The sequence below is a fragment of the Cheilinus undulatus genome, linkage group 1 (assembly GCF_018320785.1).
Source record: "Cheilinus undulatus linkage group 1, ASM1832078v1, whole genome shotgun sequence".
NCBI classification, from domain to species: Eukaryota; Metazoa; Chordata; class Actinopteri; order Labriformes; family Labridae; genus Cheilinus; species Cheilinus undulatus.
The window spans coordinates 28,263,616-28,279,338 of record NC_054865.1 but is presented as its reverse complement, the minus strand read 5'-3'; the positions used below and the strand labels follow the sequence as shown (position 1 = coordinate 28,279,338).

The window sequence follows — 15,723 nt, the reverse complement described above, 5'->3', positions numbered from 1 at the left end:
GCTCAGCTGTGACCCGTTTCTAACTGCCACACTAACAATATAACAGTCCAGAGGGAATCTTCAATGGGGATTTCCAGTTCAGCATCAGACTCTGTCATAATTACTCCTGCTCTATGTCTATGTACTGATATCCTGAGACATTTTTCAACTCAACAAGAAAAACGTTGACATTTTCATATCGTAAGATCTTGTTTCACTTGATGTGCTCCTCTGACGCTTGAACTCTTCACAAAATGAAAAAATGTTGTCAACCAGGAATACTGGCATCACACAGACCCACACCAAGCAACCCATTTAGTAGAACTCGTAAAATCTTGCCTTGGTGTCCTCGGGAGCTTGAGAAATATGTAGCAATAACTTCCTTCTCTACAAAGACTGGTAAAAGGAAACAAAGTGATTCTCAACAAACAATCCATCTGTCTCACTGGGTTACAGCACTAACTCCCTGTTCTTTCCTTGTAGAGGGAAATAGATGATTCCTCCAAGTAGTAGTTTAAATCGTTTTCTCATTTACTTGAATTTTTTCTTCTTCTCTTTGAAGAGGTGCAAGAGAAGCCAAATCAGTTTGTTTTTAACAAGTATGACAGCTGAAATCTAGATTCTATTTAGATAGAGCTGACTTACTTTCTCTTACATAACTCTTTTGTATATTCAGTGGGTGTATGTGTGTGCTGGTGGAGCCAGTAGGGTAGTTTTAAAGATAAAGAACAAGGATATAGAAACTTTGCTCATGACGACTGTCACCGACGGTGCTGTTTAGGAATGAGGATGTCTGCAGAATAGCGTAAACACTTTCCTCTTCACATTTTTCACATGCTTGGCTCCAGTAACACCCTTTAAAGGTGTGTGTATTTAAATTGTGTGTTTGGTGCAGCAGGAAAAATGCAGGAAACCAGTAGGTGTTTTACTGCATACCACTGTCGAAGTTGTTTAAGATGGCTCTGTTGGTTTGATGTTACTACTGGGTAAATTCATTAATTGACTGCTACTGTGTGATGCATCAGGTAGTGCTTCATGATTGGTTTTGAGAATAAAAAATCTCCAGGTTTCTGCTATTATGTATTGTTAGTATAAAATATAAACTTCTCAAATGGTTTAGTAATATCTTTGACTTGCCCTTAAGTGACAAACTTAACCAACAACTGCTTCAGTGGATCTTCCAGATGTTAATCTGTCCAGTTGTGTAATTTTAAAGCCCATACGATCAACTTATACAGACACAGTGTGTTTTTATCTATGGATAACTTGATGTTTACATATGTCTCGGCATACATGCTGCGTTTAATCCATATGATGTTCTCAAATTTTCTTTCAGGCGGACGATGAAAGGAATTATCATATCTTCTATCAGCTCTGTGCATCATCCCATCTGCCTGAGTATAAGAATCTGAAGCTGAGTAAGTCATACATACACAGCTGCATAGTGAACCGTTCCTATACACTCAACATTCACAAAATGAGAAATGAAACAGCAGCTTGAAATCTACTGTAGTTTTCACGATGTATCACTTTTAATTGTTTGTTTATTTGGATCTTTATAAGCTTTGGCACATGGCCGCAGCTACTCCTCCAGGGAGCCGTAACATAATAAAAAAAAGATTATGTACAAATATTCCATACAAAACCAATTAAGGGACATACAAAAGTTAATCCCTACCTTTTGATTGTCAGATTGAGGTTAAAAGGCAGCTACACATGCATACATGTTATCTGAACCATAGCTGTAGGTAGACAGCGGTGAACCAGCAACTCAGAATCAGAGCTGAATACCTGCTAACCGCATTACATTGTGTGACTGCTGCAGTGGCTCCTGAATATTCATCATCTCAGTGACTCACTGCATTATCAAAACAAAAATAGATAAATAAAGTTAAGTGGATTTATACAGACTGCCGCCCCCAATAGTCAGTGTTGCTAAGTGGCACAAGCTGGTTTAATCTAGCAAGGTGCCAAAGTGTTGCTATTTGGTGAACATCAGGCTTTAAGCAAAGGACAGGAAAGTTAGCAAAAAAAAAACAGATTTAAGAAAGAAATCTACCTTATGAACAAGGTATACTTTTTGTTATTGAAGCTGAGCCAAATAAATATCAAAGATTGTAGGCCAGTCACTCCAGAGACTTAATGAATCAACCTACAGCAAAATCATATGCAGGCTGGCTAACAGGATTGTTTCTGATCCCACCACACGTTGACTATGAATTATTGCCATCAAACCTGAGATGCAGCTACTCCATTTTTATAAGAACGCACTCTCTTGCACGCCAGTTTACTCTAAAATTGAATCTCGAGCTGATTCCCAGATGACAGGTCAGTTGAAGGGTCTTGAAATGTGTCAAATTTATGCATCTTTGAATCTCAATTTTGTGCTGTAAGTAGAGCAAAGCTGAAAGTCAAATTTCAGACTTTGTCTGGCAATGTGGTCCTCTCATTCAATCAATTAATCAACTCATATTGATTTCTATGTTAATGGCTGAAGCTGAACATGAATAGTAGCATTAATAATTTTATGACAACACTTCTGTTCACATTAGTACTGTGCTGTTGCTTTTTTTCCAGATTTCTACATCTGATTTTCTTTTTCAATATAGACAAGCCTTAAACATGACCAAGTATATTTTATAATGCATTTTCAACTTTAAATAGAGCAGAGTAGGAAAATGGGTGGGATATAGGACGAGTCAGCTGACAGTGGTCAGGGCTGGGGCTTGGACTTAATATCAGACCACTGTAGTTTGACATCTTTTTCTTAGGATTCATAGTTGTGGACTTAGATTAATCATAATAAATTCCAAAAATTAGTAATTTTGAAAAGGCATAAAAGGTAATTTATAGTGAATCTAGCTTCACATTTAGTTCTTGTAACATTGCTACTTTTTGCTAAGAGCTTCTTCTTATTGTGCACTGATGTATAAATTATATAGAGGCTATAATACCACACAGTTCATTGAATTGATTCAGAACCTTGGACAGTGGTTTGAACACTTTAAGTAGGTTGTGTTGCACATCTGGCACTGCTAGCCTGCCTGTGTCATCTCCATCTGGAGTGTTTACAGTGAACTATGAGCTTGTGGTAAAAAAAAGGTTTAAACATTTAGCTGCATTAGCCTTTAAAGCTTTCTGTTTTTTAATCAATTTTTCTCCACCTGCATTTTAGTCATTGTCCATCTTTCTCTCTTTATAATCACCTAACTGTTTTGGGTCGTAGGCATTAACTTTTGTAAGGCACACACAGATGTAACCAATGTTACTTTCACTGATTACTGTGACATTACTGTAGAGTAAGGAGACAGAGAGGGAGAGATGAGAAAAGATAGACAGGAGTTGTGAGGGAAAAGAACAATTACTGCTCCTGCTCGCGTCCATCCCTTGCAAATGCTGTCTGTACTTTACTGTCACTGTACAACGGCCCTCCCAGCCTTAAAACAGCCTGGTCAACTGGGAATTCTCCCAGCTCTCCGGATTAGCCACACCAGGCCTAGAAGTGCTCATAAGTAGTTTTTATTTTTAACTGCAGCATCTACTGGAGAAGATCCCACACTCACCTAGCCCACAGTCCTTCGCTAATATTTCACCCATCAACATGAAAACCTATAAAGAGCATGGTCAGCTGTCACATTTTTTTAAAATTTAGATTAATCAAAGTCATTGACTCTTTGGATTAGACGGCTCTCAAACAGCACCCCCACTGTGGACCTGCACCTGCTCGCCCATGTCAACACACACACACACACCCACACACACACAGACACACACAGACAGCAGCTTTTTCTCTCTCTCCAGCTGACTTCCTGGCTCACTAAATGGAGTGGTTGTCACAGTCATCTCACTGCCCCGTGTTGCGAGGCAACAGGCCATGCCTTAATTCAGTGCAAATAAAGGCGCTGATTGTGAGAGAGTAAAACTAACACCATTCTTACACAGAAGTGCTCTTAATTTCGGTCTTTTTCTAAGAACCACAAACCATCTGCAGAAACCAACAGACAGTGTCAGACAGTCTGCTGATCTGAGACTGATATTTAGAATTTACGTAATTTAGTGAGAATGTAATTTCCCCTATTTGCTCTTTAAAAACCCTTTTTAACAGAACTAAGACACAATAAATGACCTGGAGTTACTTTTATTTTCCACTTTAGGAAAATTAAGTGGTACAATCTGTATCTGGTAACTTTGCTGTGAATAATTCTCTTTTATTAAATATGTGGAAATTACTTCTTTTGGCCTGCATGACACACTTGGTTTGATGATGCTGGCATGACAAATCAGGATTGTTGTGGATTGATACTCTAGTTATTAACACAGGAAGAACAATTGAACCTTTCTTGCTTGCAATACAGGATTAAATTAAAATCAGTAACAAGTATTTACCTTCTTGCAAAACAAATGTAATGTAACTGTTAAATCAGAGGCATATTGATATCTAAAAATGATATGATATCCAAATCCAAACCTCTGCATGTTATAAGAGGGTGTTGTGATAAAGGAGGATTCTTTGATAGCAGTTTCACCCAAGTTGCACAATATGAAACTGCAAACTCAGCATATTTACTGACTTCATTTACCTCCTCTGTGTCTCCACTCAGGCAGTGCAAACGATTTTGTGTACACCAGGCAGGGCCGCAGCCCTGTTATCGACGGTGTGGATGACACCAAGGAGCTCTGCACCACTCGCAATGCCTTCACTTTGCTTGGTAACATGCACACCATTTTATATAAGCAAACACTCATTCAGATAGCCTTAAAGAGGACTTGTGGTACTACAGGATGTGATTAAAATTAAATGCGTTCAGAGAAAAATAAGTAGGTTTATTCTGCGTGTTCTATCTCTAAAATGTTCTGATGGGAGTCCTGAATAATTAGTGTGCATCTGTTGGCATGTTATCCCTCTGCAGGTATCAATGAGACCTATCAGATTGGATTGTTTCAGGTTTTGGCTGCCATTCTTCATCTTGGAAATGTGGAGATAAAGGACCGAGACTCCGACAGCAGCACCATTCCTGTGAGTATATTTTTTAGCCAGTATTGATGATCTGTAAGACATGAGAGAACAGCATGCATATCTACCAAAGAGTATTTGATGCTAGTATTGTTTGAAGTATTGTTTACACCTTATCTTATCTGTTCTTTTTACAATCAGTTTTGTAGAAAATGTTCATCACTGGTCAACTTCACCCTCTTTCGTGCAATTAATGGTTTTGATATTAACACATTAATATTGGCATTATTAATTTATAAATAACAGTGTGATCAAACAAGGTATGCACAGAGTTTAATCTAAATTTAGGTTGCAAAAGTCTAAAAAGAAGGGGATTTTATTCATGTTTGGTCAGTTTCTTTTCCTTGTTTCACAAAAACAAGTAATATAAATTGTTTACATAATGTGAGATTTGTAAGAGCTTTTCAGTGTTTTACTTAGTAGACAGTTCAATCTTATATCAGTTGTGAATGTGTTCCTGGATTTTAAAAAAACTCCTGCAGATCAACGTGATGGGCTTCTTCACAGCTTTGGGTAGAGATCTGAAATATTGTTGTCACCTAAATTAGCAAAAAAAAAAAAAAATAAGATGTTGTCTTGATTAGATATCCAAGATGAATGTCAGTCCTTTTTTATGTTTATCTCGTCAAAGTCCTTTTTTTCAAAGTGCTATGGCTGGATGTCAAGCTACAGGAATTAACACCTAAAAAATGAAAAATGACTGCAAATGAAGAAGTCCAGTTTTTCTTTACTGTCATCTTGTTTGTTTTTTCCTGTTAATGTTTCCAATGTCTTTTTTCCTGCAGCCCAACAACCGCCATCTGACGGCATTTTGTGATTTAGTTGGCGTTTCCTATCAGGACATGACTCAGTGGCTGTGCCACAGGAAGCTAAAGACGGCCACAGAGACGTATATCAAGCCCCTCCCCCGCCTTCAGGCTACAAACGCTCGTGACGCGCTGTCCAAACACATCTACGCCAAGCTCTTCAACTGGATTGTAGAGCACGTGAACAAAGCCCTCATCACCAACATCAAACAGCACTCGTTCATCGGGGTCCTTGACATCTATGGGTATGTCTGACCAGTGGCCTCACATCTGACTATTTCTAAAACTTATTATAGAGACACACATGATATCAATGAATCAATCTTTATTAGTACAGCATTACTTAATAACCAGTGTTATCTTAGGACACTTTAAAAAGAGGACAGGTCTAGACTGTACTCTTTGTTATATTATTTACAAAGACCCAACATATATTAATGTTTAGCATAGCTACAGTGGCAAGGAAAAACCTTCTTTTATCAGATGGACCCCTCGAATAGAACAAAACTCATGTTGAACAGTCACCTGTTGAAGCTGTGTTGGGTTTAAGTGGATTGAGGAAGAGAGATGAGGTGGACACAAACAAACAGAACAATGAAGAAGAAAAATGTATGCCTCTCCTGGCCATAAATCTGTATTAAATTAATTTCTTATGTGTGGTTACAAAGCCTGTAACAATTGGAACATTATGTGAAGAATCAGCAGTTATAACCACATATGATAATTGTTTTATAAGACAATAGTTGAGCAGCTGCAGTTGCTAACAGGCAGGTCCACCACAGCAGCTCTCTTATTTCCATAATAACAGTAATAGAGTGTCTGTTTTTTTATGGGAATGTAGTTGTAAACAAATCAGTCTAATAGTAACATGAGCAACAATAATGACAATGAAAAGGGAGGTAATTATAGCAGACTTGCCAACCTGTACGCATTTTGCGTAGCAGGTATGCAATTTGACATGTAAATACGCTGGTACGACTTGCCTTTTTAAACTATGCAAAAAGCTGCGGACATGTGAGTTCGGTGGGAAATGTGCACTGTCGTACTCATGTATGACAGCACGATGCAGCAGCATGGTGAAGCAGTTTCAACCAATAATGCAGAGTAGCAGAGAATAACGAGTCTACCGAACCTATAGTGTTATATCCCAGCTCCCCCTCCTTTATGCCTCCTGCCCTCTGTCTCCCTCCCCATTCCCCTACTAGCTGCAGCTGATGGTTAAAAAAAGGAAAACTTTGTGATGACAAGGTGAGAGTGGTGCCTACATGCCAGGCATGCAGTTTTACTTCTCGCCACAAAAACTTCTCTTCACTTTGATTTAAGATTTGAAATTCATGCCCAGTCCATTTATTAAATATTTCTGGCACATTTTCAATTCATGCGGAATGTTATTTCCTCTCATCATGCGTAATCCTCTGTGTCTTGAATGCGAGCGGCCATGCGAGAAGATTTGGCAAATTTTTCATGGGCATAACCCACATTTTATATAGATGTTGATTACATAGCTATTGACTCTGATGCTCATCCCACATATGCATGTTCCTTACAAATGTGGCTCCATTTAAAAGGGAAATAAGCATGCTTTCCAACGGTGTAAGATTTATTGCCAAGATGCATTATCACAAAAAAGAAATAATCTACCAAACACAAATTTCCTTACTTTTTGTGCAAAGTTTATATGTATATATATATGTACATTTACACACATTCCAGTCAGTGAAATACTCTTCTCTCCGTTTTTTATATCAACAAATTTCCAGCCAATGAATGGGGAAACGACTGTGTGCAAACCAAATGAGTAGCAAAAATCTGCAAAAAAAAAAAAAGAAGACACACGACATAAGTGGTACTCAGAATATTTTGCCGAGGTTGGCAGGTCTGTTATAGCAGTTCAAGTTGCGCCGTTTTTAAATTTAAGCAGCAGGCCAGCACTTCAAAAATCCAGAGGAACCTATGAGATATGGGAGCCCAGGAGCCCCCAGGAAGACGAATGGTTTGTGACTTCACTGGTACATGAAAGGTTTTAGGATAAAAATGAAAAAAAGCAGGAAAACTAATTTCACAAGGATGTGATGCTTTAAACAGTAACTATTATTCTGTTGATTGATCCTTCTTTTGTTCCTCTCTAGGTTTGAGACGTTCGAGATCAACAGTTTTGAGCAGTTCTGCATCAACTATGCTAATGAGAAACTTCAGCAACAGTTCAACATGGTGAGCATCTTTTTTTTAACTTGTTAACTACAAATTAAAAAGACAGACATAAAATAGTGCTTTTTAATCGACCTGAGTGTTTCTGTGTGTACAGCATGTGTTTAAGCTGGAGCAGGAGGAGTACATGAAGGAACAGATCCCATGGACCCTGATCGACTTCTATGACAATCAGCCCTGTATCAACCTCATAGAAGCCAAGATGGGCATCCTGGACCTGCTAGATGAGGAATGCAAGGTACTTTTAATCAAATCTTATTATTACAGGGTTCCTGCAGATCCTTATAAAATCTTCATTAATTTTACATTGGACTTTATAAATTTAAGGCCATAAAAGTCTTCAAATTCATATGTTTATTAGTGAGTGGTCTTAAGTTTTTACACGGCACTTTGACTTTGACTTATCGTTATAAGGGTTTTTTTTCTAAATGCATTTATTTGATTTTAATCTTTCTTTATTGAGTTATGATAAATATCAGTATACCATGTATTGATAGAAAAGAGGTATTTAATGTGCCAAAATCATCGGATTTGGGTGTTTCTGACCAAGAATTTATTTTTCCTATATCCCTCGACATTTCATTCACTGTGAATTAAACCAGATAATTCAGCTTGTTCTAGTGTACAGAGAAATTTCGCATGCCTTTCCTTTTTGACCATATGACACAAAATCTGGTATAATTTTTATCAGCTCAGGTCTTTCAAAGGTCTTTCAAAGTCTTAAACATGATTCGTAATGAGTGTGTAGAAACCCTGTTATTATTTCAGTGTAATATTAATAATTTGATGAATGATAGGATGTTCATTTGATGTAGATGCCTAACAAAAGACAACCTTTCACTCCTGGGCCCTACTGTTTTTTTTATGGACCTTTATTGTTCTGATCTGTTGAAATGCTCAACACTACGGATACAGTTTATCCTGCTTTAAACTGCAAGACACAATAATAAGTACGTATAAGTCTTATAAGACACACTTTATTGTCACATAGATTTGGAATATAGTGTTGTAATTTAGCTTGTCAGTCGTGAGAGCCTCTGATTGTTTACACCCACTTTCTGTTTTACATTTATCACCACACACTACACACACGTCTGCAACACCCACACATACATTACATATCAGAGTTTAAGTGAGGGAAGGATAACCAATGAAAAACACAACCACCAGCATGAATCTACTCTGTTTTTCTTTCTCTCTGATTCAAACAGAGAAACTGACCAGGGGACTTAATTAAAGAATTGATTGCTTGTTTTTGTTTTGTTCTTAGATTTGTAAAACAAGTTACACAGATCTGATTATAGCAATGTTTACATCTGGTTGATTGTGGAATAAAAACTCTGGTTTCAGGTCTACTTAACAATCCTGTGTTGAGTGAGGACAGCACTTCCGGCATATTAATATACAAATAGTACCTACATTTTACACTACACTTGTAAAAACAATGTTTTTGAAAAGAGTTTTGGCAGATAACAAATCATGAAAGGCAACAATAAACCCCACACAACATGGTCAGACAATATGAGAGCAAAGCCAATATGGATTTGGACCAAGAGGACAATAAATGTTAAAACTCAAAAACACTGCAGGGAGTAGACAGAGGATGGGGTGAAAGCATTAAAATGGGAAACAAAGCTAAGAAAAGGAACAGCAATAAAGGCAATTAATAGAATTATAAGAGATAAAATGTATCAAAAAGTGGAAAAGAAACTCTCTGAAACGTCCACGAACAGCTTATCTCTTAAAACCACTCCTTTCAGCATGAAACAGGCTGTTGACATTTGAGGAGGTCCACATTGCTAACATTACTGCACAGTGATGCAAAGTCCATCATTGTGTTTGAGTTCTTGTTGAAGAGCTTTAGACAAAAAATGTGCCCTGTTACCTTGCATAATAAGGCAAGAAATACTTTTTGGATGTAAAAATGAAATATAATGCCTTACATACCTTAAATAATGCTCATTATTATCTTCTCTCATAGTGTGTGTAGTGGCAAATGATTAAATAATTTTCTTTCTAATAGTTTATGTCCTTTCATTCCTGTACCAGATGCCTAAAGGCTCAGATGATTCATGGGCTCAGAAACTCTACAACACCCACCTAAAGACCTGCTCCCTCTTTGAGAAGCCTCGCATGTCTAACCGCGCCTTCATCATCCAACATTTTGCTGATAAGGTGGGCCTTCCTGATGTGTTTGCTTCGTGTCATCATACATTTTTTACTGTGAAAGACTAGTATTCAAATGTAATTTAACATTTAGCTGGAAAATTAATGAGATAACTGTTTGATGCAGTTATTGTATGTTACATTGTGCATCTTAAGCTTTAAAAGCAACATTTAGGAGCAGATGGACTGCAGTGTCTGCTGCAGAGCTGCTGAGATATTTTTAGGATGGCTGGAGGACTAATGACTTTTTAATCATTGTTTTTTAAAGTACTTTTGTAGTGAAGTGTTTAGAGATTGTGTGTGTGTAAAGTGTATTTCCATCCGTCCATTTTCTATACTGTTTATCCCGTTGGAGGTCGCAGGTGGCTGGAGCCTAGCCCAGCTATCATTGGGCAAGAGGCGGGGTACACCCTGGACTGGTCACCAGTCAATCGCAGGGCTGACATTTAGAGACAGACCAAAGTGCATTTCCCTCCAGCTAGTTTGGTTTTACATCATGTAGTGAGCTGTTGAATGGCAGGGCTATTTTCATGTCTTATTTTAGATCTTCACTATAAGGTTACCGATGAATGGGGTCAAGATTCAATGCAGGCTTCCCCAAGAGATTTTCTAATATTAAAATGGGATCATTGGAAGCATTTGCAATGATTGATGTCATGGTACTTAAAGAAATTTGCATTAGGGGTCTCAATGAACACGAGTTATGATGTGATTTACTACCTTCTGGTTTGTGTTGATTTTGGCATCCCCTGTGGAAGTGGTACCTTTTGTCTCTTGATATTGTCCCGTACAAGTGTAAACAAAGTTTCTTCTAACAGAATAAAGTCTGATTCTTTTTTCTTTTGTCTCTTCACTGAAAGTACAAGGTGACTGACGTCAAGTCCACAGAAGCAGCTCCTCATTTCAGTCCTATTCCTAAGCTGCTGAAAAATCCTAACCGGAGCTCTAACTTGACCTATGCAACCTTCATATCAGGACATTTAAATACTTTTGGCTCATTTGATGATGGATTATTTGTTAAATCTGCAGAAAAGTGGTATGTAATTCCCCTGAAGTGTCCTCACACTTAATGTCACACAAACTGTTGTGTTTGTCCCTCAGGTGGAGTACCAGTGTGACGGCTTCCTCGAGAAAAATAAAGACACCGTGAACGAAGAACAGATCAACGTGCTGAAGGCCAGCAAGGTGAGGAGCTCACACTCAAACACATTACGACATTGAACAAAGTGTGGTCGGTCAATATCAGATGTTAACATCACGTATTTGCAGGGATAAGAGCACAGTCACAGTATTATTATGAAGTCAAGAAGTCTGCAGTTCATAGAGAGCAGGGGGGTCTGGATGTGAAATTTAAGCTATTGTTTACAGATAAAACATCTTACCTGAAGGCTCGGGAAGCAGTGCCCTCTACTGGTCATAAGGAGGAAGTGTAGACAGTATATAATTCAGCAGGTTTATGGTCAGAGAGTAAAGGTTTGATTTTCACTTCATAGAAGAAAGCTCTTAAAAATAACAAACACCCACAGTTAATCAAACTTGGTTTAAATTTATGATTACTTTCCCATTTATTGCACATATTTTTCAAAGCCTGTGTTTGTAAAATTATTCATAAGAACCTAAAACTAAACCTAAATAATAGTAGCACAGTTTGATAATTATGTTATGGAAATGTAGAATTACCTCATTTTTGTTTGCTTTAAGTATAACTTTCACGTTTGGGAACATGTACTATTGAATTGGAAATCCACCCACTGAAAACACCTACACACCTACACGTGCTGTTGAGCTCCAGTCAGTTAGATCACATCCAAATTAACAATACGTGTGTGCTTATGTTTTCGTGTGAGTCTGTGTTGTTAGGCTTGATCAGGATCAGTGTGTAAAACCTGGTTTTGGTCAAATGGGCTTAGACCTTTAAATCCTTATCGCTGTTTTGGCAGCACACACATACACAGAGAATGACTGCTCATCTAAAATGCTCACACTGACCTTCAGCTGTTCTTTTATAGACGTCTACAACAGCAGGACTGGGTAAGGGTTGAAATTCTACTCTATCCTCTAACATATTATTAATACACTCTGAGACGCACATACAAACATGGACTTAGTGGGAGGTTGCCATGGAAATTAGGAAGACTTAAACAACTGGGATTAAATGGCAATGAGCTTTTAATGAGATTTAGTCTAATTAAATTTCATTTTGCTTCTCTGCCAAGCTTATCACACCACAATGTGGTGTGTGTGCCAGTTTGTGTGTGTTCTAGCTAAATGACTGTTTGCCCATACCATTAATTGAAAGAAAGAAATTAAAGATAACATTAATAAGGCAAACATTTCCTTTATCCACATGGGACTCCCAGACTTATTTTAGGGGCCTTAAAGCAAAACACCAAGGTTTAAACTTTCAGCTACGAGAGAATTATTCATTCATTCATACATCCATGATCTGTTCTTCTTGGCCCATTGGGGTATGAGCCAGTCCCAGCTGTTGCTGGTCGAGAAGCAGGCTACACCAAGCATGACCAGTCAATCAGCCAGGCACACTCACTCTCACATTCACACAGAAAAGACCCACCCATGCACAGGGAGAACATGCAAGCTCCACTTTTGCTCATTTTGACAGCTATTTCTAATTGAAGTCTTAGTCTTGAAAATAAAATGTCCCTGCTTTCTAAAGCTTAGAGGCAGAAGAGCAACAGAACTTAGTTTTTGTCAGAGTTTTTTTCATCCATAATCTATTTTTAGCTAGTCTTATTCTCATCTTCCTTCTGGAAAATAAAGGTCTACGAACATTTTTAGTAGTAGTTGTAGTCAACAAAAGTATAACTGAACCCCACATAGAAAATCTCTGTCCAACTGGGATTTAAACCAGGAATCCTCTTGCTGTGAGGCAACAACACTAATCACTATACCACAATGCCCCTGTGAAAGAGTTAATAAAATATAATTTTTAAAACACTTAACAGCTAACTGAGCTGCAGTTTAACACATTACCATATGAAAAACTAAAAGAGAATTGATATAAACAGGATGCAGTTTTACTTTGCACGTTATTTAGAAAAGGGGAAAAAATAAATATATAAATATATAAGATGAAACAGAAAACAAGTTAAGAAAAAAAGTCGGATATACACAGCAAAATGTTACGTATCAGTAATATTTAGGTTCCTAATACTTTCAAAGGAAAAAATAAATAGATAAATAAATATAGGGTCCCCTCGTAATCAAATACATTTCCTCTCACTTTATCATACTAAGCTTCTCCAGATTAACAGTGTTAGCCATTTATCCCAACCCTAACCCTCTTGGACAGATCATTACCAATTAAACTTAACTAAAATCAAAGTAATCACCAAGATCTGACTTATGAAAAGCAATTTTGGTCAATAAGACGATAACACAGACCGTAAACAAGTTTACACTTCAGCCAAATGATCCTAATCCCTTCACTTATCTTTGCCAAGAGTGATCACAGCTGGGAGTTGGGCTTATAATCCTTGATTCCACAAAAATCTGTCTGTGTGCATAACCACTGCAGGAACCTGGAGTAATATTTAAGCAATAGGAAAGTCAGAATCTAAACTATAATGGTTTCTTTTGTCATCCTTTATTTCTTGTTCAGTTATCTCCCAGCTAATTTTAATGGTTTGTTTGCCATCTTCTGGCTGTGCATTTACCTCTCCATAATGGATTTATACATCAACGTCACAGATTTTAGGCCCTTACTTCATTTCAGGTGTATGCTTTTAAATTTTCTGACAATTAAAGAGTCCACAGTTCCTACAATGATCAAATTACATCTAGATCTGTGAGACACAGATGAGTCTCATAGTCATGCTGACATCTGCTTTCAGTTCTAATCAACACGCTGCACTAAAGGAATCCAATGCCTACTGTAGATGCTGATGAGATATCGCATGATGCATTGGATTCCAGGGATCTAATAGTAACAACAACACACAGAACCTACAGTGTTTGCTGTCTTTTTACCTGTGTTCAATGGAAAACGTCATCACCCCATCATGTTTCTTCCATCATTTTTACTTTCATCATTAGACTGCCTGGGTTTATTTCCATTTCTGTTTGATTTTTTATTTGTTTTATAGCTTTTTGATGGGTGAAAAATGATTTTGAACATGAGCTGGACGTTTGGGTTTCCTTATAATATCATGTGTATTTCTTTGTCACTGTGTCTCCATGTGTTGTCCATGTATGTTTGGTTCTGTCCTCATCATGACAACCCTTCCTTGCCAGCAGAAGGTAAACAAAGGCGTTCTTATAACCCTGGTTCGCCTGTAGCTCTTCCTTTAGCTTCTTTATTATTTCCCCCTTTCCTCTCTGTCTAACTGGCACGGAGTTATTATCGCTCTTGCAACACTGAGATTTAAGTTGCGTATGTGTGTGTTGGCTGCATGGGGAGCACGAGAGGCACTGTGGGAGGACTGCACAGAGGAAAAAAGGGACAAAAGAAGGAGGTTATTTTTATGTTTTAAGAGTGGCACTGAGAGCGAGCAGCACGTAAAGCCTTTGTAACTGTGGCTGCCCTGCTTAATGATGAAGGCAAGAGAAGCGGTATGGCAATGCTGGGAGCACAGCAGGAGGACCTGAAGCAGCACAAATAACACAGCATCCTCCTCATATAACATTAATGTTATATGGAACATGACTGATGTGTGTGTGTGCTTTAGTAAAGGGCATACATCATACATAAGACTTTCTTTATCATAACACACAGTGGCAAAACAAAGCCATGCAGGCATATATGTTCTTTGCATATATGATAAATATAACCATTTCATAATCTTAATGGCTTTTATAACAATGCAACAACTCTGTGACTGTGAATAACAAACACTAACCAACAAACCAAGACACATCTATTAACTTAATTACTCTTAAAAATGTTAAGAATTCATGTCAAACAGTGCCACCACTAGATTACTGGAGTCAGATGGTCAGATTTATTCATTTGAAACACATTTTAAAGCTTTAGAAGCTGCCCAAATTAAGGCTGTTCTGATGCTTTGTAAGGCTTTATGCATAATGTAAAAATCTCCAGAAAGCATGCCATGAACTTTTAAAGTAGACTGTCATAAGCACATTTTTTTACTCACAAATATGCATTTATGTGACCGAATGAGGAGCTTTGACTTTGACTTTTCAGTAAAGCCTGCAGTGTCTAATATTGCCATCATTTTTTAAGTTTGTGACTGTGAGTGGTATGCTGTTTCCAGTTCGCCTTGCTGGTGGAGCTGTTTCAAGATGAAGAGAAAGCCACCAGTCCTACTGGTCAGGCCCCTGGCACCGGGGGCCGAACCCGCCTCAGTGTCAAACCTGATAAGGGCCGCGAAACAAGCAGCAAGGAGCACAAGAAGACTGTCGGCTGCCAGGTTCACACCTCTCTTTGTTTTGTTATTTACACTGATGCAGTTACATGCCTGAACAGTAATCATAGATTAGATGTTGCAACAAACTGAGTTCATTTTGTCTCATATCAAGCATGACTAAATAAATTAATTGCATACAAATTCACTGTGTATATGCAAAGCT

The 15,723-nt window shown here is 37.9% G+C and overlaps 1 protein-coding gene across 9 annotated transcripts in view; it reads left to right on the top strand.

Annotated features, from left to right (window-relative positions):
- Window positions 1–15,723, top strand: part of myo5aa (myosin VAa) — a 72,114-nt gene that overhangs the window by 34,571 nt on the left and 21,820 nt on the right. For 6 of the 9 annotated variants that reach the window (XM_041786825.1, XM_041786801.1, XM_041786833.1 and 3 more), the window contains exons 7-16: window positions 1,316–1,397; window positions 4,581–4,688; window positions 4,890–4,996; window positions 5,779–6,044; window positions 7,929–8,010; window positions 8,105–8,245; window positions 10,057–10,182; window positions 11,275–11,358; window positions 14,431–14,433; window positions 15,408–15,563. In XM_041786825.1, coding sequence (XP_041642759.1) covers window positions 1,316–1,397; window positions 4,581–4,688; window positions 4,890–4,996; window positions 5,779–6,044; window positions 7,929–8,010; window positions 8,105–8,245; window positions 10,057–10,182; window positions 11,275–11,358; window positions 14,431–14,433; window positions 15,408–15,563 — 1,155 coding nt within the window. The remainder of the gene's footprint in view (window positions 1–1,315; window positions 1,398–4,580; window positions 4,689–4,889; window positions 4,997–5,778; window positions 6,045–7,928; window positions 8,011–8,104; window positions 8,246–10,056; window positions 10,183–11,274; window positions 11,359–14,430; window positions 14,434–15,407; window positions 15,564–15,723) is intronic. The other 3 variants (XM_041786852.1, XM_041786843.1, XM_041786793.1) reach the window with 1 other exon arrangement.